Source organism: Strigops habroptila, chromosome Z (genome assembly GCF_004027225.2).
Source record: "Strigops habroptila isolate Jane chromosome Z, bStrHab1.2.pri, whole genome shotgun sequence".
In the NCBI taxonomy this organism is placed as follows: Eukaryota; Metazoa; Chordata; class Aves; order Psittaciformes; family Psittacidae; genus Strigops; species Strigops habroptila.
Window position 1 is genome coordinate 60,524,010 of NC_044302.2, and position 27,927 is coordinate 60,551,936.

The following is a 27,927-nucleotide window of genomic DNA, read 5'->3' on the forward strand; positions in this document are numbered from 1 at the left end:
ACATGGATCTTTCTGCCTGGCTATGGGAGGTTGCCAGTGTACGTAGCACTCACAGTGAGTGTACAGTTACTGCTCGCAGGCCGCAGTCATATAAAATCTGGACTGATTTCAGTATTACTGCAGGAGCAGACTGGAAATAAAGACAACCACAGAGTTATGGGAAAATAGTTTTCTTTTCTTTAGTCTTCAAAAAGAAACCAGGCATAGCTAAAGAAGACATCAGGAAAGCTATACTATTTCTACTCCAGTCTAAGTGAGACTGTAAGTAGCTTCTCCAGGATTACTTTTGTCACTTTGAAAGCTTCTGGCCTCCATTGGAAGTACAGGTTTTGCTATAGATTTATTATTTTATCTTTTCATCTTGTATTCACCTCCTAATACCCAGGGTGTCAAAGTTCCATACTCTGTACTTCAACATTACTTCCAATAGCAGCAGTACGCAGTGATGTAGAACCATTGATTTTGAAAGCACTCAAAGTGTTAGTATGATATAGCCACCTGCTGGTTTTGGGAAGCGACAAGGAGGAAATATATGTATCTTAAAACACTGCTCCTGCAAGTAAGTCATAAGATTACTGTTACTGAGCAGTTACTAATGAATGCTTTTGAAGTGTTCTTTAGTAGAGTCTCTGATTGCATTTTGCTAGTTCACATCTCTTCCCTGTGTAGCCAAGTTTTCATTCTTCAATCACAAGCATAGTTAGGTCTTATGCCACAGAACCTCTCCTGTGCAAGGAAGTTCCGCAACAAAGGTAATTGCAACTTTAAATCCTGTCCTTATTAGCCTCTACATAATTAAAAGAGCCAGATCAATAAAAAACAATAGTTCTTGCAGCAATTTGGAAAGAAATTAATGACAAATATCAGAAGCTACAAAGAGACCTGTACCAGAAACTGAATATTGTTGTATATAATTATTTTAAAATCCTGGTGCTAATTACTTTAATAGCAGACTCTGGATAGAGATTAGATGATGGCGAGATTAACAAACTTGAAATACCTGTTGTATATGATACACATTTTTCCTGTACTACTTTGTTTGTTCTCGAAATGCACTAGGAACCTGACTTACCTTGTGTGCAAAGCAGAAGTTTTATTTGCTGGACTTCATCTTGCTTTATGCAAACTAGACATGGTGTAAAATCTGATTCTTCATACAGACCACAACTTTGAGGATCATTCCTTGTTGGAAAAGTGCTTCAAACACATTTGAAGTTAGACAATTACCAGTGCACACAAAGGATGTAAATTTTTATGATGGGAATATTGAAAATCAGAATAACCCCCAAAGAAGAAAAGGAACTGTAAAGACAGAAAAACTGGTCTAAGCACTTTCAGCTGTTTGAAAGTGCATGTGCTGCAGCCATGGAAACAGGACGTTACTGCAAGTGAATTCTGCCCATCAGCATTCAAATTCTACCCGGTAACAAAAACAGTATAAAAGAACACACCAGATGATAGGTGTGTGCTAGGAATTGTTTCTCTGTGCACCCAGTAAGCAAGGCTTTTGGGATGCTGAGAGCTCTTCAAAGCCTGGCTCTGAAGAGTTTGCTGTGCTGGCCACCTGGTAACCAATGCTAATGTAGTTTGCGTGTATTTTACGACTAGTGTTAGTGTTACAGTAATGATGAACTTTTACACTTGTTTTTATCTCCCTGTAATGATAAAGTTGAAAAAATGTGACTGGTATAACGTTAGACTGTATTTTGAGTTGAAGACTAGCTAAATGTTTATTTAGACAAACACTACTAAAAAGAGGACCTGCAGGTAGGTAATAACTCTTCACCTGCCAACACTGTCTGCAAATATACCTCTACCTACTCAAAAACCGAACCTTTTCATGGGCAAATGTGTATTGCTATATTCTTGATCTCTGTATAAATACAGAAAGGAAAGCAGAGCTCTGGTTTTCAGCTTGATCAGGAGATGTGCCTGTATTCAGATTACTAAATCACTGGTGCAGAGATATTTTTTCAATTCATCACAGACTGGGGAGATACACGGATGTGACAGCCACCCTGCATTCAGCAAGAGACAATCAGGTTCCTGTAGGTACTGAATTAACCGTAGACATCTAAAACCACCAGTTGTGTCACTTGTAAAACCTGTTAGTCTTTCAGTGGTGTGAGTTGCAGGGTTTCTCTGGGGTGTTAACAAGCCCGGAAGCTTGCTGCATGTGTTGTGTGAAAGCAGCTGGAGAGAACCAGTAGAGAAAGAAGAATTTGGGAACAAACATGGTCCTCAGGGGAGAGAGATTCCTCTGAGAAGCAGCTGAGATTGTACACAGCCTGCTGTAATTTTACTGGCAACAGTATTAGAAAAACAGAACTGCCTAAATGTTCCCTGAAAAGACAACACTGTACCAAAGAAATGTTTCAATTCCTAAAAACAACTTGGCAATTCCCAGGACACAGTGAACCATGATAAACGTCTCACTGAGTTTGTACACTCTGAACCAAAGGCTGGGAGCTGACATTTGTGTTCACGGTAGCTGTCTTGTGTGAATTAAAATCAGTGTAAAGTTTGCTCTGGCAAGCAGCTTTCAAGTGTGGTATTATGCAATACAGTTTAACTCACACAAATGCTGATGGATATTCAAGCTTCCAGGTGACATCTGCTGGAAGTTTGCTTAGAAGTTTGTACAGCAAATTCAACCCATCATTCTCTGGTAGAAGTGAGTATTGTAATGTCCTTCCCATACTTGAGAATCTTTTCAGAGGTTGATAAACTTCAGCAGTGGAAGAAAATGCATACTTCTGACTCGCCCCTACTCCCCCTGTGAGCCATGGTTGTGTCTGCCATCGCAACTACACACAAGGAGTTTGGAGGCCAGCGGGACAAGTGCCATGCAAGCTGTGGTACATCACTATGGATTTCAATAGATCTTCAAGTCTTTTTGCTGGGGTAATTGTGGCCAAAGATATAACTGATAGTTCTGCCTTTTTTAGTGGGTTTGGAGTAAGAGCATGTTTGACTTACAGTAGAAATTTCTTTGGAAGTACAAACATGAAAATCACAAGTACTTTGGTACTGCTATCAAATAATGTAATATTTTACAGATCTTGTTGCCTTCTCTTCCATACAATGAATATGTGATGTTTTGCGATGTTTTTGTAGTGCAAAAGAAAGTAGAAACCCTACATTAATTTAAGTTTCAGCCTCTGACTCAACTCTGCCCTCATTGCAATCAGTGGCACTTCTTCTATTTAAATATTTTGCCTTTGTAATTTATGTATCTTTAAATACTCTTAGGGTTTGTAAGTACAGTAAGAAGCATTATGGAAATATGTATTAATGTTTTATATACAGTTTTGAAATTACAGGTGTAATATTGAGGTGTGAGAAACCTTTTATTTCAAGATGCAACTCCCCCCTTTTTCTTTATGATTGTTTTTTGCTATAAAGTTATAATGATTTTTCTGCCTTCCAAATGCTTACTTAAGGTTGAAACAAGAGCATTTCGTGGGTGTGGTATCTCTCTCTATGTATAATATTTGAAGAGCTTGTTTGTTTTCATATTTTGAGTGCTGCCCACTATGATTAGTTTTATCAACCAGCTCATTGCTAATTTTGGCTTGTCTTCTGAATATATTTGACTCAAATACAGTGCATGTCTTAAAAGGCAATTCCATGAGAGATAACAACAAAAGTGCACAAAAATTTGGGGCCTTGGTAGGAAGAAGTTGTTTGCCTGGTGTACTGGATCCTTCGGAAGTCATCCAAACCTTCTTCTGTGTAGCGGGACCTTTAGGACACTCAGAAGGCTAGCTTGCCTGTGCACCTTGTGACTTTGAGAACAAAACTCGCACCTCCATAACTATAGTAAACCTCTCCCGGAAATACCAGTTCATTGCTAGCTCAACCCCCACCCTCCACTCTCTAGAATATGTTCTGGAGGAACCCAATGTCCAGATTATCTGCCTGCAGCTGAAGTCTTTTAGATCCTGTTGCAGAAGGGAACTGAGTCAAATCTAAACTGTCCTATGCTTCCTTAATATTAATACAGTTACTGTTGTTTCCTTATGGCACCGTGATCTCTGAGCCACAGCTAATTGCTATACACGCTGCATAGGCTGGCTGTGAGAACCCAAGGGGCCAAAGGCAGTAGGTAGGTGTGGGCCTGAGGGAAGGAGATTAGTGAGTCATGGGGGGCACCCTTGCGGGGGCAGTGAATTGTGTATCTGCTCTACCCATGCTGAAGCCCAAAACCTGACCCAAGGCAGGTATGTTTACAGCTGCAGCAGTTGTATTTATGGATTAGTCTTTGAGTGTTTGGAAATATGTGTGTGCGTACCTGTTTAAATTATAAACATTAACTCAAAGTACTAAAGTTGCTGTGATGATTAGTCACTGAAGGAAAAAACCCTTGACTATTATATTCTGTAATTTGGCTTCATTCTGTAATTTGGCTTCCAAAAATCAGAGCACTGCTCAAGTTCATTAGTGCTCCCTGGATTCCTGAATCTAACTTCATATCTCATGGCAATTCCTGGATAAATAGGAAGTATAGGCTACTGGCCCTTACACCATCCAGATGTCCTCAGCCCAAAGAAACCAGTTAGATAAACAAAGAGTGGGAATGCAGCTATTGCACCGAGTGGTGACAGTCCTGAGAGTGGTGAACCTCAAGTGCATTTCAAACATGTGCCTGACCAACAGCATTTGTCATTGCAGCCATAATTACCTAGTATTGAGATCTCCCATAAGATCTCCCAAACTCTGCAGTATGAAGCAGGTGAGTGCTTGGGTAGACCTCTCTACAACATGCTGTGGTCTTGGCAGCAATAGCAGTAGCCAACAACCTTCCACTGAGTCAGAAGTGGATAGGTGTACAAGCAGTGGTTTTTTTATCATTATATTTTACATTTCATTGGCTCAGCATTTACTGGCAACTGAAGTGAATTTACCTATGTATTGCTTCATGTTTTCTATATTTGCCATACTATTTAATGCCAGTTCCTGACTTTTCAGGTGATATTTCCAAACACTAGCTGCATAAGGACTGATTGGCCTCCAAGATATGGCAAAAAGGGGTGCACTCAGTCAAGCATTGCAGCTGAAATATATTTGTGAGTTTTTCTGTATAATTTATAATGATTTGAGACATTCAAGAGCCTCTTATTTGTAGGGGTGGAAAAAAAAAAAAGGCCTATAATGCTTTTTGAAAAAGAAAGGGATGGCAGTCCTGATATCTGATGCAAATCCATCTGATGGATTTACATTCTGCAGTTCCAACTGGGCAGAGTGTTTGCTTTCACTGCCTGTTTCTTTTCCTGTGGGGCAGAGTATTAATTTTTGATCGTTCATGGATTTGGTGACACCCTGCTAGACAGCTGCCGTATTCTGTGCTAGTATTTCTGTGATCTGAAACATAGAAATCTGTTACTTGTCTCACAGAGCTCTCAGGCATCTCAAGTCTACATGGTGTGGTGTATCACAGAAGCAAAGAAAGTGACAAAAAGACATGAGTGACCTGTCTTTAAAGTGGGCAAGTAAAATTCTGCTGAAGTCTGTGCTCCTACAGCTGTGCTGCTGCTGGTACACACCAGCTCACACTTGCTGTGTAACAGTCTGTTTGGAGATGTGAATTTCATGCTGCAGTCATCACTGTGTCTGTAACTCATTCCTCTCCACAGCATCCAAACAGTCAAGCAAAACTCCCCTCTTGGTGGAGTGGTAGGCTTTTACCTGGTCCCTGAAGCTTCATCTGGCTCAGCTCCCTGTTCTAGTTCCCCTTTTGAATGGAGAAAGGTGTGCTGTAGAGACTGAAGGGAAAGGTAAAATAGTCAGCTTAGGAAGAAAAGATTCATTCTCTACTGTAAGCAGGAAAATCTGTGTTGCCTGAGAGTCAATCCACATGTGGGCTGAAATCCTGCCCCTATTGAGTTCCCATGCTGCAGGACTGTAGGACAAAAAATGTTATTTTACTATTGATGAGTGTGTGTCTGCAGCAGGTGTTGTGGCTGATAGGGACCTTATTCTAAACTTTGAGGCTGACTGTGGCTATTGAGGTGAATGATCTGTTTTAAGTACTCACTGGTTTGCTTCACTCTTCATTATACATTTGGAAGCATTTATCATTTACAAGAAACATATACTTACATTCTTTCTTTTATGTTCCACATTAAAGGGCTTTGCATATTTATTAGCTGATGGTAGTGACCATTATACATTTCTCATTTGTTTGTTGTTGTCTGTATTTCCTGCTGTTAGCACTCCAGCAGGAAGCCAAAGGAAGAAATTACAGGAGTAGCAGTGTTTAGGCTTTTCCACTGGATTTTCAAAGAACATTACATTCACACAGAACTACTTTCAAAATTTGGAAGCTTACAGGTGACCATGGACAGCGAGGCAAAATGACTGAAATACACCTTGTGTGCGGCTGTCAACACTATTTTTCTCTTTGTAGACTTTCAGCCACATCCCATTGTGCACTGGCTGTGTCTCATTTCAGAGTGAAAAGGGAAGTGCTTCTTTCCCAACACAGTGCTAATCCCTGTTTCAAGGCTTAGACAACAAACAGGGTGAGACTGCTCCTCCCTAATGCACTGTTCTTTTCCCCTGAGGAAACAAGTTTCCAAGACTTGCACTCTTATATGAAGTTGCATTATGTTTTCTTCTGTTTCCTTACAGCACACCCATCTCCTGTGCTAACTTCTGTAATATATAGAACAAAACGTCTGTATATAAATGTATATTTCACAGGGACCTCCTCCTGCGAAGGGCAGTGTTGGGGTACCCGGAGGCTACGCGGGTACCACTGGCTCAGCTGCACGCACAGCCAGGCGCGGCTCGCCCGTGGCGGGGAAGGCAAACAGGCGCGCTGACCATTCCCCCTTGGGGCTGCCTTTTTCCTGCAGCCCAACGGCGCGAGGCCCCGCAGGAGCCCAGCTGGGGTCGGCGGGGAGGGGGAACGGGGGAGGGCAGGTGAGGGCGGAGAGGTGCCGTACCGGGGGCGGGCGCGGGAGGGTGCTGAGGCCGGCCAGTGGAGCGCAGCCTGACGCAGCGACGGCCCCGGCCGCGGCGGGTGGGAGGATGGCGGGCGGTGGCTGGGCGCCGCGGGGCTGAGGGGCGGCGCCACCGCCGTGCCGTGCCGTTCTGTGCCGTGCTGCGCCGTGCCGCCGTCGGCCGGGCGCCGCTGCAGGCTGGCCCCCTGCGGCTGCTTGAGGGGCGGCGGCGGGCGGGCTGCCGGGATGATCCGGTTCCGGAGCTCCAGCATCAGGTCGCTGAGCGCGGAGATGAAATGCACCGTACGGCTGCTGGACGACTCCGAGATTTCCTGCCACATCCAGGTGCCGGCGGGGAGCGAGGGGCGGCGGCGGCGGGGCGTCTCGGCGGGCAGCGGCACCCCAGCCCGGGAGCGCAGACCCGGGCCGGGACTCGAGCGGCGGTCCCCCGGCGCGGAGCCGGTCGCAGGGCCCGGGCAGCTGCTCTGCGCGGCGACGGCGGGAGCATGCCGCACGCCTCGTTTCCCTGCGCTGGGCTCCACGCACCTGCGGCGCAGGCAACCGCGGCTTCCTCGCGGCTTCCCGCCGCGGCTCTGCGCCACGGCACTGTACTGCACGGCACGGCACGGCACGGCACGGCATGGAGTCCGCCCGGCCGCTGCTGGAGCCGCGGGGTCCGCCTTGCTCTCCACCCCTGGCACGGCATCTCCGCGGCCAGGAGGAGCCCGCTGGGCTGCGGCGACCTCTGGGAGCGGCGGTCCCCGGCGAGGAGGGAGACCCCGGCGGCGGCTGCTCCGTCCCGCAGCGTGGTAACGGAGCGCCCGGTGGGCGCTTCTTGCGGCGGAGGTGGTGTGCGGGAGGACCTGCGCTGCGGGGCCAGGAAAGCCCTGCACCGGGAGCAAGGCCCGCGGCGTACCGATGGGGGGAAACGCTGTTACCGAGGCGGTCGGCAGAGTTCAAAATGAAGTGCTGCTCCCCTTTCCTTCTCGTTCAAGGCAAAAGATAACTTATGGAAGGATTTTCAGAGATAGTAGTTGTGCTATTGGAAAGAAAGCCCAACTTGCTGTAGTTCCTCTTCCTAATTACTTAGTTCCTTTTTATTCCTTTAATAACAATAAGAGTGTGAAGAGTAAGGAGTCTGTGGATTTCTGGTGGAGCAGCAATGTTTGTAGCGTGTGAAAGCAGAGGTATTTCAGGTGTCCTAACAAGATCCAAACTCTGATGCGTTATGGAAGTCTTACAGATTCTTAAACTGCAAGTGATAGAAACCAAGTTACTCTGTTGTAAATTTCCATGGCATACATAAAATCACTGAGATGAACTTGGCTTCCAGATCAGAAGGTGTGAGTGGCCTTTTAGGACGTTGTTTGTCACTCATAGTAGGTCTTTCTGTCTCTGGTAGTATAAATTATCCACAGCTTTAAATCAAGTTGGTGGTCTTATGCAAAAACCTACTATGGCTGAAAAAAATCAAGTGCCATGAGATGCAAGCAACATTTTTGCTTGGACCAAATTAAAATAGAATACTAGAATAGAATAGAAGAACTGTAAGGGGCCAACAATGATCATATAGTCCAACTGCCTGATTAGTTTAGTGCTGGCCAGACGTTGAAGAATGTTATGAACGGCATTGTCCAAATGCCTCTTTTTAAGGCACTGAGAGGCTTGGGGCATCGGCCCGGCCCATTCCAGTGTTTGACTGTCCTCTCAGTAAACAAATGCTTCCTTATGTCCAGTCTGAACCTCCCCTTGCGCAGCTTTGAACCATCGCCTCACGTCCTGTTGCTGGATCCCAGGGAGAAGAGATCAGCAGCTCCCTTTCCATGTCCCTTCCTTGGGAAGCTGCAAAGAGCAATGAGGTCACTGCTCAGCCTCCTTCTCTCCAACCTAGCCAAACCCAGAGGCCACAGCCGCTCCTCACAGGACACGGCTTCCAGCCCTGTCACCAGCTTTGTTGCCCTTCTCTGGACACAGTCAAGGACTTTCACATCCTTCTTAAACTGTGGGGCCCAGCACTGCGCACAGTGCTCGAGACGAGGTTGCACCAGCGCTGAGTACAGCAGATAATCACTTCTTTTGACTAGCTGGTGACGCTTTGTTTGATGCACCCCAGGATGCCGTTTGCCCTCCTGGCTGCCAGGGCACAAGCTGACTCACACTGAGCCTGCTGTCAGCCAGCACCCCCAGGCCCCTTTCTGCAGGGCAGCTCTACAGACACTCCTCTCCCCGTCTGTACTTGTGTACTAGTTTTCACCCAAACAGTATGCAGCCTGGAAGTAACGGGAAATTACTGAAACTTGTACCTGTGTCATTTTAGTGCTCTTGTTAATGAATAGCGTGGTTAAGAGATCATAGCTTAATGGGTAAGAAGCAGAATGGTCTTCGAGTATTTTCTCGGAGCTCAATGCAGTTTGGCATCTTTAAAAATTAGTCTCTTTAAACAATGATGATTTTAAAGTCAGAATCTGAGCTGGTATCATTACAGCTCTGTAGATTTATAGTGCTCAACAGATTTACACGTGCTAAGAATACAGCCTTTGATGCCCACAGGGTAGAGAGAAATAGTCATTACTTTAGGTGTTACATTGTGCAAGGTGAGATAATGAGCTCAGAACCAGTTGAATCGTATTGTGTCCTGGTGGCTCATCCCACATGTAATGTATACAGGGGAAAAGTGTTTTAGGCCACAGTTGAAAATTTTTTCACTATTGTAGTTCTAAGGGTAATACTGAAAATTGAATTCTGTTATAAACTCATCTAGAATTTGTTTTCCTGAGTCTGCACACTGACCAGAAATATTTAAAAGGTGTGAATGGCTCCAGGTGAGGTTGTTGGTTGGTTGGTTGGTTGGTTGGTCCCCCCGCTAGGATTTTTAAGTACTGAAATTCTGAACATGTAAATGCAGGTCCTAGGAAGAGGAATTACTTTGCTCTTGCTCACTTCAACAGAAATATGCAATTAGTGATGACATTTCATAGTTCTGACTTACCTTGCACTTTTTCCTATGCCACATGCTTTGAACTGCTTAATTCTACCTATAGCTACCCCTTACCTATCACTGTATCTATAGAGGAGATATAATTTAGCTGTATAATTAATTTATCCTCTTAAAATTGCATAGCTGTTAAGACACCAGACTAACAAATCTCAATTCTTGTGTGTAGCCTCTCAATCAGATCTCTATTTGAACTTCATGATGTGGACAAAACTTGCTAATTTTATTTTTGAATGGAAAAAAAAGAAGTTGTGAGTTACTTTTGTATATGCCTATTGGTGCATATGCAGCAGGACAAATAGCCCAGATGATGTGCTGCTAGGTTAACAGCAGAGATGCCAGGGTTGCGCCAGCTGGAACATGTTAGACAGCTGTGTTTTGGTCATTAAGAGGATAAGAAAGCCTAATTCTACAACACTGAAAAATGCCAACAGATTCTTTTAAGGACATGGGATGCAGTAAAAAACAGTGATGACTGAAATTCTAGCTATGCATTTTCAGGGGGAAAGGAGGGGAGATACGCAGCTAGTCTGAATGGTGACATATGTAGCTGATGATTTGCTGAATTTTAGCACACTAAGTTTTGCCAAACCTTACTTTTTCAAGTATGTCTTTCCAGCAGTTGGCTTGCACACATAGGCTAGTATCGGAGGGCCTCAGTACCACTTCAGCGCGGTGATGTCAGCTAATTAAAGTCTTTGTGGATGCACTGTACGTCTTTGGCCCTGCAAAATGTGCAACCAGAAGTGTGTGTTACTCAGCTGAAACACTGGGATGTGGTTCTAGGAAAAGAAGGCAAGAGCAGATCTACTTAGGTGCTGCATATGTATGTGGTTGGGTTTTTGGTTTTTTTGTTTGTTTGTTTTGTTTTGTTTTGTTTTTTCCCCTTTCTCCTGGTATAAATTTTATAGTGTTTAGGAAGGAAAATAAAATCAATTTTTCTTTTTACCATGAAAGTTCTTTCAAAGCAGTCTTTCAGCAAGCCAACAGGTTAATAAAGCCTGCTTTTGGAAATTAAATTTTATAGCAAACAGTGTAGTGACAACATATGGGGTGTTGTGGGGATTTGCATTTGCAGACTCCAGCCAACTAGTTATCGAGCTGTGCAGCTGCCATGTAGGTCGCCAAGTTGCTCTAGGCTAGGTTTGCAACTCAAAGGTCAAGATTCAGTGTGTTGTCCTCTTCATCTGAGAGAATTCGTTACTGCAAATTAGCTGAAGTGGTGACAGACACAGGAAAGGGCTGGGATGCTTAACTAATTCTTGTGATGACATTTATTTTCCCATGGTTTTTGTTTGTTTGTGAGACCTCTCTGGGAGCTGTATGTTGGGGCAGTCTTACAGCAGCAGTACGGTGAAGTCATAGTGGCAATGCTAAAACTGAGAGGTTATGAAAAACAGCCCGGGGGGCCAGCGGCCACTGTTTGTTTCCATGTGCAAGAGAGAGAGGTGACCTGCTTGTGCAGTCTGCCTGATAAGGCACAGAACCAAGGCTTGAAAGAGGGCACTGGGGGAAGTAGGTCTTCGAAATTATTGGAAATGCGTCTGGAGCAGCAGGAAGACCTCCTTTCTGGAGGTACTAATGAGATACTTATTTTCTGAGTCATTGACATAATGAACACTTTACTCCTATTTTTGCAGGCTTCATGCAGTAGCTTCACACATTTAATTAACCTTTTAATAACAATAGCCTAAACATTTGTTGTGGTTTAACCCCAGCTAGTAACTAAGCCCACAGAGCCACTCGCACCCACTTCAGTGGGATGGGGAGAGAATCACAATGGTAAAAGTGAGAAAACTCGTGGGTTGATATAAAGACAGCTTAACAGGTAAAGCAAAAGCTGTGCACAGAAGCAGAACGAAACAGGGAATTCATTTACCACTTTCCATCGGCAGGCAGGTGTTCAGCCATCTCCAGGACAGCATGGATCCATCTCGTGTGATGGCGACTTGGGAAAAGAAACACCACCACTCCAAATGTCCTCCCTTCCTCTTCTTCGCACAGCTTTTATTGCTGAGCATGACATTATATGGTATGGGATATTCCATGGGTCGGTTGGGAACAGCTGTCCCAGCTGAGTCCCTTCCCAACTCCTTGTGCTCTCTGGTGGGGTGGGGTGAGGAGAGAAAAGGCCTTGACTCTGTGTAAGCATGTGCTCAGCAGTAACTAAACCATCCCTGAGTTGTCAACACTGTTTCCAGCACAAATCCTAAGCACAGCCGCATACTACATACTGTGAAGAAAACAATCTCTGCCCCAGCCAAAACCAGCACAATATCTTAAATAGTAAGGTTAGGTTTTGGTTTTTTTTTCATTAATTAATAAATAAATTTATTTATTTATTTTCCTGGTTTATTCTGTAAGATTATTTGTGCTTATTTCAGTTCTGAGTAAAGTTAACTGCCAACATGATAGGGTGCTATTAAATATGTAAGTACCCCTTGGGTGCAGTGGTGCCACTGGCATGCTTTAAGGTGTGGGCTTAAGTGTACCTCATTTAACTGAAGTGACTACTGCTACTGTTTCTTTAATTTTTTAAAAATATAAATGTGTATTAGTAACCATTATAACTCAAAATGTATTTATTTATAAGAGGTTAATACAAAATTAAAAGCTCACTCTTGAAAAATGTTGTATTTAATGTATTACTAAATTTTGAAATTAATAAAAGTGTTACTTCTTCAGCTGCCGAGGTCAAGCTATGCAAAACCAAAGATAAAGTTGTCATGAATGAGGTTTTTCTCAGCTGGAACTTGTTATTGACAGTGGTAGCGAACTTTGTTGTCTGCATGTTTGTTTGTAGAAGTACCGTATGACTGAATCTTCTTGTGCCTCAACCCATATGTAAAATTGTGTGATAAGCAGGCCTTTATAATGATGCAGATTTTGCTTTGTATGAGCTTTCCCAAACAAAAACCAGTATAAGTATCCCCCAAAATCCCCTTGCTATACTACTGTTTTTTTGTTTAATACACCCAACTAATTATTTGATTATCGTTTAGAAGAACTAGCTTGATTTTCTATGTGTGTCTAGCTTCTGAGCAAGGAGAAGACATAATTTTAAAAACTCGTTTTGAAGTCAGGAAGAAAACAAGCAGAGGAAAGTTTTGTTTTACTTGTGGTCTGTTCTTAGACCTTTTACCTTTTTGTTTGCCAAAGTCAAAATGAGGGTGACAAAATCTGAGAAGGCTCATTCTCTGCCACTGGTGGTCAAATAGTGTAAGATGGCCTTGTAGGTTTTTTTTTCTCTTAATTCAGAAGCAGTTTCTGTGCAGTTTGAATGAATACTGCTTCCTTTAGTTTGGCTAAAAATTTACTTGCTTGATTTTTTCCCCCCTCCCTCTTTTAATTGTGTCCTATCCTGTCTAGGTCTTTTTGTAGCACATTGATGACTTGAAACTTGCCTTCTTGCTTAATGTTTTCTGCTTGGTCTGCTTCTCGCAGGCAGATGCTAAATTTAATAGAAATCTGCTAACCAAAGAACTCTTTTTAACATCTCCTTAACATTACCATCCCTTAATAAAGTGTAAAAACCAAAACAGCATGCTGAAGAAGGCTGTGAAATAAAAGAATAGTGACCATAAATCTCAGTGTGAAGATACGCGGAATGTCAACAATTTGAAAAAAGAAGTGGGAAAGGAAAGGCAGCATGAGCATGAAAAGAGCAGAGAGGCCAGAAATGAGAAGGCAGCAGAGAACCATAGCTGCGGAAAGGGAAAGGTTAAGGGATTACATAGACAGCAGGCAGGAGATTTAGTGAATATATATTTATCCTGTAAGCGTTGTCAGAACTGTAAACAGCAAATGCCTTGAGCTGCTGGGATGATGCTGTAACAGTCCAAAATAGTAAGATGAGATAACGAAGGAGATGCAAGTTAGGATAGATTCTGTGCTGTGTTCTGTTGACACATGTTGGAAACTGCATACTAGGGCTTGTATGCCTAACTTACTGCTTGAGCCTCTAATTGTACAGTTACAAAAGGTACTCTTGGTGACAGCTGCAGATGAAAAGCCTCTCTAATTAAGCTAAGCCTGTGGGTTAAAGCTACCTCTGTTGTCATTTTGTGCGTTTGATTAAATTTGCAGTAACTTGTTTTCTTTTTAATAGCACTTATTGATGTGCTGTTAGCTCCTTCCAGGGCTGAAAAGGAAACGAATAGAAAGTGCTACTAGAAAGTTACTAGGGTGCTGCGAGTTCTCATTACAAATTAAAAAAGTAATTGTCTTGATGGATTTTGGTAAGTATTTGTGAAGGTCAGCATTTGCTTAATATTGGTTTCTATATCTTTGGTAGGGTAAAGACACACACATATTTGTCATGCTTACATGTTGCTACCAATTCACAAACTTTGTTCCTTCTTGTTTTTCTTAAACAAAAATACTTACAGAGTTGGCTTATGCAGAATTTTATCCAATATCTACTGAACTGCTTTTATGTTGGATACAAGTTATTAATGATGTTGAATTAGTTTTATTCCACACTCCATGTTGTCTGATTAATGAACAAAGTCTGTAAATTCTCTATTCTAATGGTGATGATCTTGCCTTTTATTTTAACTGTGGATTTCCTGTGTTTTGCAACTGACATTGTAATTCACGTTTTGATTGCTCGTAAACAAAGGTGGGGGAACTTAGATGTGTGCTTAAGGACTTGTCTGATCCAGGGTCAAAGATGAACATGTATTTCAGTAAGTACAAACAGTGTAGATGGTGTCTTAATATATTAGTGAGGCCTGGTGGTGTAGTGTGGAGGAAAAAAATGTGAAAAATGCAGGTATCCTCAGACAAAGTTAGCTAGTTAACAGCGGCAAGCTAAAAAGGATAGTTACTGATTAAAAATGTAAGTATAATCTTTTCACTTTTACCCACCGTTTGTTTTTATCACAGCTTTGAATGCAAATTTTTGCATTCTTTACTGTTGCGCATATTTGGATGCTGGCTGAACAGTAGAGGTGGAGCTGTAGTAATAATAAAAAGCAGCTGGAAAAATCAATAATACCATGCAGCATAGCTTAGATCTCCAAACTGCAAATCGTGGGTTTGATCTCAAGAGGTGGAACGTGGCTCCTCTGAGATACAGGATGCTTTCTGCTTGCAGGAATGTCATACACTCTTTCTTCTTGAAAGGGCTTTTGACACCTCATGAGACTTAGACTTCTCACACCTTGAAATGTCCTCATCTGCCTAGGCATCTTCAGTGCACTGATACAGATGTAATATAGTGGGCAGCTGAGAAGCAATCATTTGGCAAAATTAATTGGCCAAAGATTAGAGCCAAAATGGGTAATTGGTGAGCAAATACTATATTATTTTGCTTGTATTTGCTTAGATTGAATTTTCTGTATAGGTCAGGAATGATTTAATGATGTATATCAATGCTCCCCAAATTACCTTTAACAAAAGAAAAAATTAGTGGCTTTTCTACGGGAAGGTGAAATTGTAAGTCTGGATTTTGCCTGTTTGTTGCTGATTGTTGCTGGTCCCTTGGAACAGACAGTACACTAAAATCTCGAGGATTAAACACTTAGGGTAAAGAATGGGAGAAATTACAGCTGATTTTTTAGTTCTCCCTCAAAAAAAGCAGGTGGCTTGGGAGGACTGGAGAGTAATTCTGTAATAAAATGCTTGTTTTCTGTAGCACAGGTCTCTGTCCTTCTGCGTATTTTGGTTTATTAAGTCAAACATACTGAAAATGGCTCTCTTCGTCTTTTCCTTATTCTTTCTCTCTCTTTTTGTACTCCCCTTTCACTTCCCAGTGTGGATAATATCAACCTCTTGGCAAGGTTCATAACATTTGTAACATCTTTCTCTCCTTTTCCTGTTAAAGTCAAGCTGTTGCCAGATAACTTCTGCTGTGTCTTTCTCTGCTGCATATGGAAACTATCTCCTCATAGTTCTTCCTTCAGCTGAGGCTGCTACCTGTTCCTTCATTGTTTGCTTAAGTACAGCCTCATTTTTTTCCCTAGTCTTGCTTGCTGAGACCCATTCTAAACATTACAAATCATCTTTTTGTTCACATCGGATTACCTTGTTCTTACTTTGTTTTAATGCCTTGTCTGATAGTGAAAACGTAATTGGGATAATTCAGCAGTAATTAAATTCTTTCCTTAATGTCATAAAACAAAGAATGCCCCCCCAAAACACCTTCCCCCCCAAAGAAAACAAAAAAAACCCCAACCTAAACAAAAAAAGCCTCCAAACACTTTTCTTCCATTACTCCTCTGCTATGTATTTTATCCTTTCCAGCTACAGGTATTCAGTCCGTAAAAGCTTTCCTGTTTTCATCTTTTCAGGGTTTAACACATTGTCTTTGATGGAGGTGTGATGGAGGTGTGTTGGTAATCATCCCTTGCCATTTGAGATATATGTTGTTCTCCAGGTAATGATTAATTATGGCAGCAGTAGACCAAGTGTGAATAGTAATTTACATTACAATGTAGTAGTAAATCATCTTATTCATGGTTGCTCTTCATGTGAGTTACTGAGAAACTCGATTAGGGAGGACCCAGGGATGAAGAATGAACACTGATGTTTTAGTACTGTTACATTTAGAGGAAAAGTTTCCCCTGACTGAAAATAATGATGGAAACTTGAGATAAAATATTTCATACCAATCTGTATAAGGTTAAGTGTATGTGTAAAATTTTTCAACATTGGTCACAGCCAGAAATGAGAAGGTATGGGTTATATACCATGAGTTCTTTTTCAGTAGAAGGGTTTGCAAACAGAAACAACTCCTGCAATAACTGGAAATCCAGCCATTCAAGATAGTTTCAGTAAGAAACTTAAGTATTAAGTGGCTGCAAAATGATTGCTCTTTAAAGGCTTCCTCTGGAAAAATGTTAAGTGAGTCAACATCTTCATTAAAAACACTTGTTATTTTTCCCTTGTTTGCTTGAAGCCCAGGAAGAAGTAAACAATCTGGATTGAAGACATGCTTTGCTTCTTAGAAATATATTATCTCACAATGATATTTTCCCCATAGCAATTCTCTTTGCAAGAGAATTGTGCCTTAAAAAAGAGTCAAGATTTGCACCTGGCCATTTTTTGTCCTGATGTTGTAATGTGTAAACTTCCTATAAAAGGGCATATGTTGCAAAAATCACTTTGAGTATTTCTGCCAATACTGCGTAAAACCTTTTTGATACAATCAGTCTGTATGCCTGCTTTTTTTGGTCTTTCATCTATCTGCAACAGAATCAAAAAAGAAATGGGATTCAAAATTAAAACAAATAAACAAATAATTCCCTTAGGACCCCAAACCCAAACAGTATGAGAAGACATTACAATGGGACTTAATAATTTATTAAATATAAAAGAACAAAAAGCAGTCACAAACAACTTCAAGTTAATGGTAAAATCCTGTGGAAAATCATACATAAAGTTCAGACTGTAATGGTGTATTTGCATTATTTCCAGGCTTGGAAGCTTGTCTAACATTTTTGTCTCCGAAACAGAGTTTCTGTGTGTGAACTGCCTTTTGGGAATGGATCCTGGATCCTTCTATCTGCCACGCAATGGCTGGGAATTGGTCAGCAAGAACGCTAATTGGGAATTTTGGCAGGGAATGCCCTCGCAGTTTGCTCCAGAGGTGGTGTATTTCAACACCCCAAAATGCTTGGAGGGTTTTAGTAGTTTTAGTGTTATATGCAATTTCTGTTTTCAAAAAAAAAAAAAAAAAAAAAGATCCTGTGAATGACTAAAGATATAATTTACAGTTCAGATACTAAACCATGTGAAATGATAACTGTGTTCATAACGCTGTCCTTCTAAGTAGAAAATCTGAAGTATTGTGCGGGCCATCTGAAACATTTGGTAGTAGGAGCAGCACTGGTTTTAGAAGGTGTGTACGAAATAGCTGTGCTTAGGATCTGTGGCTGCAGTCTTGGATTTGAGCCTGTAATCTCTTCTGGGATGACAGGTTCTTGTTTTTTTTTTTTTTTTTTTTTTTTTTTTTATGCTCTTATCAGGAGAGTAATACAGAAGTATTCTGCAGGATCAGGACATCAGTTAGTGGTGGTTTTTTGTTGTTATTTTTACAGACACTATCTCCAAGCCCTATAGTGGAGTGAGAAATGAGACATGGTTGTTTATTTGAACAGTAATTGCAAAAATGCAGATGAGATGCTCTATGGTGTGCTCTATGCACTCCACAGAGATGCTACAGAACATATTTTTAATCCTATTTCCGCAGGCTTTTCAGAGTAAAAGACAGGTGATCCTTCACTTTCACTTTGTTAGTTTAAAATTGGGTAACAAAGATAAATACTGCGCAGTCAGAGAGTGATGATTGCTCTTGTGTTAGATGGGATAGTTACCTGGGATGTGAGCTGAACTCTGAAGCTGTGCAGTGCCAGCCTGAATTTAGCTGACTTCAAGGTGACCTCGAGATGCTCAGTGTGCCAATAGATGGAGTGTACCAAACACACAGACCCTATTTGCTCCTGCTCTGCGTGAACTTTCTTTAGCTTCATCCTGGGAAAAGGGAGGAAACAGCAGAGGCTTTTACAGATGGTGCCGTGAGTGATTCAGCATGCGGACTCAGCTGTTCACATGAAATCGCTCCATCAGCTTGCGGCGCCCCTGCCAGTTGCTAGGTGCAGATCCAGGGAGGCTTTTATGTTTTGACTGGAGAATCCATTCATGTTGCCAGGATTTCCAGATTAGTTTTCTCATACCGTCTGGCAGTTGGGACTTTACAGTTACCAGAGCAGAAAAGACTTGAGCAGGAATTGTCAGTCCCCAAACCAAACGATGCTGCTGGCTTGTGGGCATTAAAGCAAAAAGAGTGGCACACCTAAGTGAAAAATGAACAGTAATCTGCACAGTTTCAGGACAGCACGTTCACAACAGTTTTGGTTATTTTTGTGCATGGATTACATGCACCAAATAAGTAGCAATTTTCATCCTGTAGCTTATTGAGAATCAGAGGCTGGTTTGTATTTTGCCCAGGAGAGTTTATGGGATAATTTCAGGGAAAATACCATAAGGGAGTCCTTAATTCATGTTGTGATGATGAAAATGTACAAAGTAATCCGTATAGTTGGCCTGAGTTTTAACTTAAGTAAAAGGGGGGAAAATACTACTGTAGGAGAAGAAATCCCAGGGTTGGGTGCTGGTATGTGTGGGGAAGAGAGCAAGACTCCAGCTGTGTTCATTGGTTATGTGGTGCATTGCAGCGAAGATGGCAGTATTGTCTACACCCTTCCAGTGTTCGTACCTGTTTTTTGTTTTCTTCTGTTATTCAGAAACTCTTTATAAAAACCAGGTTGTACCTTGGAAACTTCAGTTTTTTCACCTTCGTACTCATTAACTAATTTATTCTTGCCAATTTAATTTCTTTTCATCAATTTTAAAATCAGAAAAATCTTTATTTTCATGGTCTGCTAGACTGACCCCTTTCAACTCATATTATTTTTTTTTTTTCTGCCTTTTTCAAAGCCTTAAACGAATTTATGTATTTTTAAATTGAGATCCACCACTTTCAGTCTGCACAGTACAGATTTTTGCCCATTCATTACATTTGTGTTGTTATGTGAAATCTTGAGTGATACTGGTGTGGTTCAGGAAGAATGGAAATGTTTCTATGTCCTGCAGGGGTTTTCCTATAGCGGTGGGAAACAAATGATTTTTGAAAACTAAACCTCCCTTCCTCCCTAGATGACTTTCCTGTTAAAACTCTTAGCACCGCTAGCATACTCTTCTGCATGAATATTCACATCTTTAATTTTTTTTTTTTTTCCCCCTAGGATTTATTTACGCATCCCGTCTTGTTTACAAGAAATGGTACATAATGATACATAGTTTTCTGTCAGGAGGAAAAATAGAGAGTTGATATCTCATGTCCTGAAAAAAATAGACACAAACTGAATTTTTTTTATTCATAGCTCCAACATATATCTTTTTATAGTCCTTTTTTATTCTGTGAATATTTAAGCTGTTGTTGCCTTGTGATCAGGGCTATCATTGTAGTCCAAAACCACAAGAGAGTTGTATTTCCTTTTCAGTTTTCCATATATATAGCGGGTAATTTGAGAATGTAAGAACTTTCATTGCGTCTGATGCATTTCCATTAACTTGCTTGCAAGAGCTCTGGCTAGCTGTATCTTTTATTGATAGGAAATTAAAGGGAAGATGCAGATGTGGATTTAGGTTCCATGCCCTTCTTCCTTCTTCTCCCCACCATCTACAGGTGGAGCTTTTGGTCATTTTGAGAGCACTGATTTGTAATAATGATTTTGGTGCCCTTCTGCTTAGCCAAGCTGTGCTTCGGTGGTTCTTCAAGAAAGATGAAAACTCCACCAGGTGTTGGCAGGTATGGTCCAAGAGGTAATATATTCTTCTTGATGTCCAGGCAGGTTGCTAATTACACCTGTTTTGTCTTTGCTTCCCTTGTGCCCCAAACTGGTCTCTGTGGTTTTCTTATTGGCTGCCTGTCTCAGCGCTACTAGAATTATTTGTATTACCCTTTTCCTCTATGAAGCAAGCCTCTTTGCTTTCAGACTTGGCTACATGGATAATCTGTTGAGGAAGGAACTTCTTTTTTCTGTTCACTGCATCAAAGTGGCTCTTTTACCCTCTATTCCTAGTTTCTATTTTTTTAAAGAACAAGCAGGAAGTCACAGTGACATGTAAATCCTTTTTGAAATTCCTAATTTGCTGACTTGACAGTACACAGGCAAGACAAGAAGAGCTATGTTCATGGTGAACCTGCAGAGCTGGTTTGTGCCCTACGTAATATTTGGCACTTCTCTGAGAGATACAGAAGGAACTGAATTTTCTAACCTCTCTCTGCCTCCTCTGTCTCCAGAGGATTCACTGCTTATGCAGAAAGTGTTTGCTGGAGGAGGATTGTGAGTGTTTTATCCTGCAGGCTGAATGATGAAAAAAGGTTATGAATCCAGGGGGAAGCCAGTATAACGAATTCTGTTTTCCTATTGTGTCCATACGGATTTGATATTGCTTTGTAATTAAAATTGGATCTGCTTCTACAGAATATTCTTTTTCTCATTTTGAGCTATGTAGCCTTCCCATGCATTCCTGAAATAGAACAGCTAACCATACGCTTAAAAGAAGAGGGAAATGAAACGGAAAATACTGTCCATCCAAAGGTGCACTGGGGTCCTCTAGCAGTATTTCTCTGCAGAAATATCATGAGTTGAATTTTCTTGCTGAGAGGTTTCTGCTTTATGAACAAGATAATAGTATATTTCTGTTCAAAGTAAACATCATTCTGTCACGTTTCATGACCGCAAGATATTTTATGCACTCAGTAGAATAAACAGCACACAAGGCTGTCTCAGGCACGTAGTCAATGGGTAATGTTTTGTCTGCTTTTACACAACTTTCAGCTAAATCAGAAATCAGACTGAACTCCAGCACTTGAGGGCATGTGGGATGGATTTTTGACACTCTTGAGGAAAGTGAATCTGTAAAGCCTTAATGATTGCTCCTTCATCTATGCAGATTCAGTTTAACTGGTGCCAGATCTGCTGTAATATTGATGACATCCTTCACCTTGTTAATGGTCCAAACATAATAGAGCATATGCTGGTATTCTAATTTTGTTCTTTATGTTGGGAGATCAAAAATGGTGAAGATTGCTTATAAGGATGTGAACTATGACTACAAATCCCACATGTAACATGCTTTCTGTTGAGTGAATGAAAAATGTTTAAAAGTCTGATTTTTGTGCCCTGGGTACATCCCATGTCTATTTATAGTGTTCCTACAGGGAATGCTGTGAGGTGTATATCTGGATTTTAAGGATAAAAGCTGCTGTTAAAAGAGAGGGTTTGTGAGTTCTGCAAGAATGACTAGAAAATTCTCAAAACTGGGATAGAAACACTGATGCTTTTCCCTCTGTGCATGTAGATACATTCATGTGGGAACATCTTCCCTGAGATTCCTAAGAAACATTCAGTTCCTCAGGTGACTCTCTGGGGTGGAGTGTCTGCTGCAGAACTCATGAATGAGAACATGTTTTGGTAGGTGCAGTCTGGAAAAATGAATTATCATTCATATTTATTATCTGCCTCCTGAGCCTCTCCCACTTTGCAGAGAGAGGAGATGGAGTTTGCATTGATCACAGCATAGCTGTAGCACCCTTTCCGGGTTTGCAGGGTCATTGAGTCCCTCCAAGTGCTCAGGAGAGATAGAATCATAGCATCAACTAGGTTGGAAAAGACCTTTAGGATCATCAGGTCCAACTGTTACACCAGGACTGCCAAACCCACTACTAAACCACGTCACTAAGGGCCTCATCTACACTGTTTTTGAACACTTCCAGGGATGGTGATTCCACTGCTTCCGTGGGCAGCCTGCTCCAATACCTGATCATCTCTGTGAAGAAATAGTTCCTAATATCCAGTCTAAACCTCCCCTGGTGCAGCTTGAGGCCGTTACCACTTGTCCTATCGCTTGTTACCTGGGAGAAGAGACTGACCCCCGCCTCACTACAATCTCCTTTCAGGCAGTTGTAGAGAGCGATAAGGTCCCCCCTGAGCTTTCTCTTCTCCACAGTAAACCCCCCCAGTTCCCTCAGCCATTCCTCATCACACTTGTGCTCCAGACCCTTCACCAGCTTTGCTGCCCTTCTCTGGACCTGCTCCAGCACCTCAATGTCTTTCTTGTAGTGAGGGGCCCAGAACTGAACACAGGATTCAAGGTGCAGCCTCACCAGTGCCGAGTACAGGGGAATGATCACTTCCCTGGCCCTGCTGGCCACACTATTGTTGATACAGGCCAGAATGCTGTTGGCTGCCTTGGCTGCCTGGGTAGCCAAAGGATGTAGCCATCCAGGCTGTGTCTACATTGTTGCTACTTCAGGGCTGGAGTGTATAGATAACTGTGACCCAGAAGGATGTTAAGTGTTAAGCTTTCCCATGTCTGGTGATTCTCAGAAGCAGAGCTCTGACCCAGTGCACAGCAGTGTTACTGCCAGACCTCAGGTAGTCCAGGTCATTGGAAGAATTATGTTTTTCTGTGTTGTTTACAAGCTAACCATTCAGGAGTACAAATAGCGCAGGAGGAATCCAGAATTTCCAAAAATTACACCATATGCCTTTCAGAGGCTTATAATTTGGTGAAAGTAGAATCATGTTTCTTCTAGAGCCCGTTGTTCATCAATGCTAGTATTGTCACAGATTTTCAGTGTACCCTTTTTGCTTTCTTGCAAAAGGGGCTGATAGTAGTTTTCCTCCATGTTAGTAATTTGTTTTTCTCTACCATATTACCATTTTATTTTCCCAGGATTTGTCATTTTTAAATGATAAATGTGTGTCTTACAAGTTTGGGTGACTTTCATTAAGAATGTTTTCTATTTCATTTCTGTAGTTAAAAAAAAAAAAAAAAAAAAAAAAAAGAAGACACCAAACAACCAGAACTCCTGCTCCAATTGTCTCAGTATATCTAATGAATGCAAGGAACTTAGAGCCAGCATGCAAATGGCAGCTTGGCAAAGAGAATGAAACATGTGAAGTGCATTTCCACGGGCAGTGATAGCAGTGTTTACTGTGTTATCACAGTAGTGCCTCGGAGCCTAAGGCATGGATAAGGACCCCATTTTGCTATGCAAACGTAAAGTAAGGTGCATTTCCTAGTCATGTCTGAGGATATAGAGACCTAGTGGAACAGTATGTTATATGAATAAAACAGCTTGCTGCAATTTAGATGAGAAGTCATACTTGAACTTGCATGTGCTCTTTGTTCACGGCAACCAGGAGGGAAACCAGTAGTCTGAAGCCTTTTTGCCTACACATTTTAGTATGTTGAAGTTGGACAGCATTCACTAAAGCAGGCATTAATCTATAAAATCTTCAAATGCAGCTGAGTTAGTTACACTCTATGCCCATATTCTTAATAATACTGTTGCCTAGGTGGGTATGGACAGACAAAGAAACAATACGGGGCAACATGATGTAGTGGTCTCTGCACATTGTCATCTTCACCAAAAAAAGAGGGGTTTAGAAGATCGTAAAGGTGTGTGTTTTGTGGTCGCTCCCTCTTGACAGAAGGGCTGACCTGGAAGGAGACATAGAGGTGCTTGTTTTGGAAGTTTAGGAAATGGAGTGTGGGAGCTGAGGAGGATAGGTGACTGTTATCCTCTCTCCCTCAGCAGGAAAGAGAGAAGCGAAGGCATAAAGTGAGAGGGTCCTGGTAGACAGGATTGGGTGAATTACAACTGGGAACAGATGGGTGAAGAGTAGCTGGTGGAATTGAAGAAATCACTGGAGGGATGCACAAAGGGTTACATTGAAGCAGCAGGCAAGGGAGAAGATCTTTGCATCATTCTTTGGAAAGATACCAGTGGAGTAAAGTGACATTTGACAGGCCAGAGGATATGATATTAGGATAATGCAGTCACAAAATGATGGTAATGAAATAATGTCTTGTTTTATTATACCCTTGTCTACTTAAAGGCGAGGAAGAGTAACGATTATTTGTAACAAGAATGGGATTTCAGGAAACCAAGTAGGTGTGTGTTAGGAGAACATCAGTTTTGTCATACTTTGACATTAATTGAGCAACTAAGAGCTTTTTAAAAGCCTTCTTTTAAGGCTGGAGGGAAGGGATGCCATCCAGAGGGACCTTGACACGCTTGTGAGGTGGGCCGATGCCAACCTTATGAAGTTTAACCAAGGCAAGTGCAAGGTCCTACATCTGGGTCGGGGCAACCCCAGGCACTGCTACAGGCTGGGCAGAGAAGAGATTCAGAGCAGCCCTGCAGAAAAGGACTTGGGGGTGTTGCTTGATCAGAAGCTTAACATGAGCTGGCAGTGTGCGCTTGCAGCCCAGAAAGCTCAACCGTATCCTGGGCTGCATCAAAAGAAGCGTGGCCAGCAGGTCGAAGGAGGTGATCCTGCCCCTCTACTCTGCTCTTGTGAGACCCCACTTGGAGTACTGCGTGCAGTTCTGGTGTCCTCAACATAAAAAGGACATGGAGCTGTTGGAGCGAGTCCAGAGGAGGGCCACGAGGATGATAAGAGGGCTGGAGCACCTCCCATATGAAGACAGGCTGAGAAAGTTGGGGCTGTTCAGCCTGGAGAAGAGAAGGCTGCGTGGTGACCTCATAGCAGCCTTCCAGTATCTGAAGCGGGTCTATAAAGATGCTGGGGAGGGACTCTTCCTTAGGGACTGTAGTGGTAGGACAAGGGGTAATGGGTTCAAACTTAAACAGGGGAAGTTTAGATTAGATATAAGGAAGAAGTTCTTTACAGTGAGGGTGGTGAAGCACTGGAATGGGTTGCCCAGGGAGGTTGTGGATGCTCCATCCCTGGCGGTGTTCAAGGCCAGGTTGGACAGAGCCTTGAGCCACATGGTTTAGGGCAAGGTGTCCCTGCCCATGGCAGGGGGGTTGGAACTAGATGATCTTAAGGTCCTTTCCAACCCTTACGATTCTATGATTCTATGATTCTATGATTCTTTGACAGGCCAAGGATGCATGGTCTGTGAAGTTGGTTGTACTTACTGTGTACTAGGTGTGATTCCAAGAAGGTAATAAATCTTGGGATGCTTAACAAGTAGAGCCCCATTTTCAATCAATAAATTATATTTTAATACTTTTTTGTTTTGAATTTGGCATGGAGAACCTTGAATGACATGTAGGCACCCAGTTGTGTGCTGGCAGGGTCACAGTCTTCTGGATGATATTATCTAGATTTAGCCTTGCCCTGTTTTGGAATTGTCCATAGTGTTATCTCCAGCTTGAGAGGTAAGTCTCAACTCTGTTGAGCTCTTCAACTTCTACAGAATTGCTGTGTTTTTATCCAACAAATTATGTGCATTCTAACCTTGAGTTGTATGATTCTCAATACAATAAGCAGCTTTTCATGCGTCAGAATATATTACACTCTCTAATAATAAAAAGTGACTGGTGCCTCTAACATGAAAGTTTTAATATGAAAAAATCAGAGGTTTTAGCAAGGTGTTAGGGAACATTGCAGTAGGGTAAAAGTGCTGGTGAGCTGCTTATTGTGTTTTAGTGTAGTTTGCAGCTTTGTAGAAAAAAGTTGAGACATTAGGGAAAATGAAAATCCATTCAGAAAAAATGATGTAAATGTTTCTGTTGATTTGTATTAGGTATTTGACTAAGTTGAATTAAGCTAGGTTAATTTACTAAATTAGAATAGTTAAAATTAGAATAGATAACAGGCTTTTGGCATGAGGCAACCAGCTTAAATGTTAGTGCTGAAAGACTGCAAGATAGGGGATGTCTGTTAGAAAATTAATAAGTAAAAGAACTTAAATACTTTTTAGTGAACATTTCACACTTGGCTTTAAGAAGATTGTTTAATGTGATTAAGGATTGTGTGGTGAAGAATGCCAACAGACTGTGACTGTTCTCAATTCCTGACCAAAAATGTGGAGGAAAACCATTTGCATGCTTACTCCAATATTCATGAATTACTCAGAGATACTATGCGTAATGTTTAATATGGCACACCTGAGTTATGAAAGTGGTTTTCTTATTTGCAACAGATTTCTCCTTTGTTGGATAATCAGAAGTGAATGCAAGTGTACATAGCACTCTCTTTACTGCTGATGCCAGAGATGTAGCAGTCAGATATGCAAATGCACATACCTTCATCTGAATTTTAGAATACTTAAAATGTTGGGGTTTTTTCATCAGTTGTAACTAGGCTGTGTGACAAGTTACATGTTCATTAACTGCAAAAAATGCATTGAACTGTAAGTATGAAGGGACAGAAGTTTGGGTACTTCAAAATGCATTGATGCCAGTTATGTTAACATGTAACTAATTGGATGGATCTATGCTTGTTCAACTCTTGGCGGAGTGGATTTGGAGTGAAGTTAGAAGGTATGTGTACTGCTTTACAGCTAATCTAAATTACTGTGGGAATAGGGCTATAATTTACATCATCTTTAGGCAAAACTGTGCCATGAATAATGCACAAAAATTACACAAATTTTTAAAATTTAGATTAAGGTGTGTACAACTTCTGTTTGTTTAACCAGTTAGTGACATCAGTTAGAAACAAACCTTTAATGCAAAACATCACGCAGGAAATTGATCAGTTTTCAGGTGTAAAGCACTTAAAAGGCACAGGGTGGGAAACAGTCAGAAGTTTGTATACAGAAATTTTAGTTTGGAGAAATGGTCATCTCTTTTTCAAAAAATCCTCCAAACTGTGTTAAGGTGAGTGGAACCAAGTGATCCCAATACAATCAGTGGAATCAACACAGTTGAGTATGATCTAGTCTAGGTTATGCTTTGCCTAGAAAGGTTGAACTAGGTAATCCTTGATGTCCCTTCCAGCCTGGTATTCTATGATTTATGGAAGGTGCATGGATTATACGCGAGTTACCTTTATTTCCTGAATCATGTTTGGAATCTGGGACTGCACACGCACAGTGCATAAAAGCAATTGATCTGAAATACATGTGTTTTCTTATAATTTTGTTATGCTTACACTGACCATGGTCATTTTCTTGCAGGCATGACTTCATCTTGTTTTTTAAATATACTGGAAGTAGTTTCCCAGCTTGCTTTGTTGAAATTAACAGAGAGGACATTTGAAATATTGTATCTGGCTCTGCTGGTGTAGATGTACTGACAGTCTTGGATTTTGGGCAAGAACAGTAGTGGCTGCTTTAAATGTTACAGTTATTACCTTCAATACTGTACTTCGAAGAGAACAAGGATGCTCTACCAAAATCACATGAGCATCACAATTAGCTTTGAAAGTTGATTTTGTGTAACAATTCTGAGGTCTTGTCAGAACAAATAAATAGTTTGTATGAGGTTATGTAGTTCTCACGAAGACAATCTTTTGCAAGCACTCAGAATGCTGAGGTTGTTTGCTTTATGTACAAAAACAAAGCTGATTTTGTGCCTGGTGCAAACAGATAATGCACTGGAGTTTCCTGTGGTAATGTTGTTAGGCTAGCTGTGATTTTTGAGTTGCAATCAAGGAAAAAGGGAAAGTTACAAACCATTCCATTGTCATAAGCTGCTGAACTGTG

The 27,927-nt window shown here is 41.6% G+C and overlaps 1 protein-coding gene across 1 annotated transcript in view; it reads left to right on the forward strand.

Moving 5' to 3' along the window:
- Positions 1-7,136: 7,136 nt before the first annotated feature.
- FRMD3 (FERM domain containing 3) overlaps positions 7,137-27,927 on the forward strand; it is a 142,448-nt gene continuing 121,657 nt past the window's right edge. Inside the window, exon 1 of the mRNA XM_030471029.2 lies at positions 7,137-7,292. Within this exon, the coding sequence (XP_030326889.1) occupies positions 7,194-7,292 (99 nt within the window). The 5' untranslated portion in view covers positions 7,137-7,193. The remainder of the gene's footprint in view (positions 7,293-27,927) is intronic.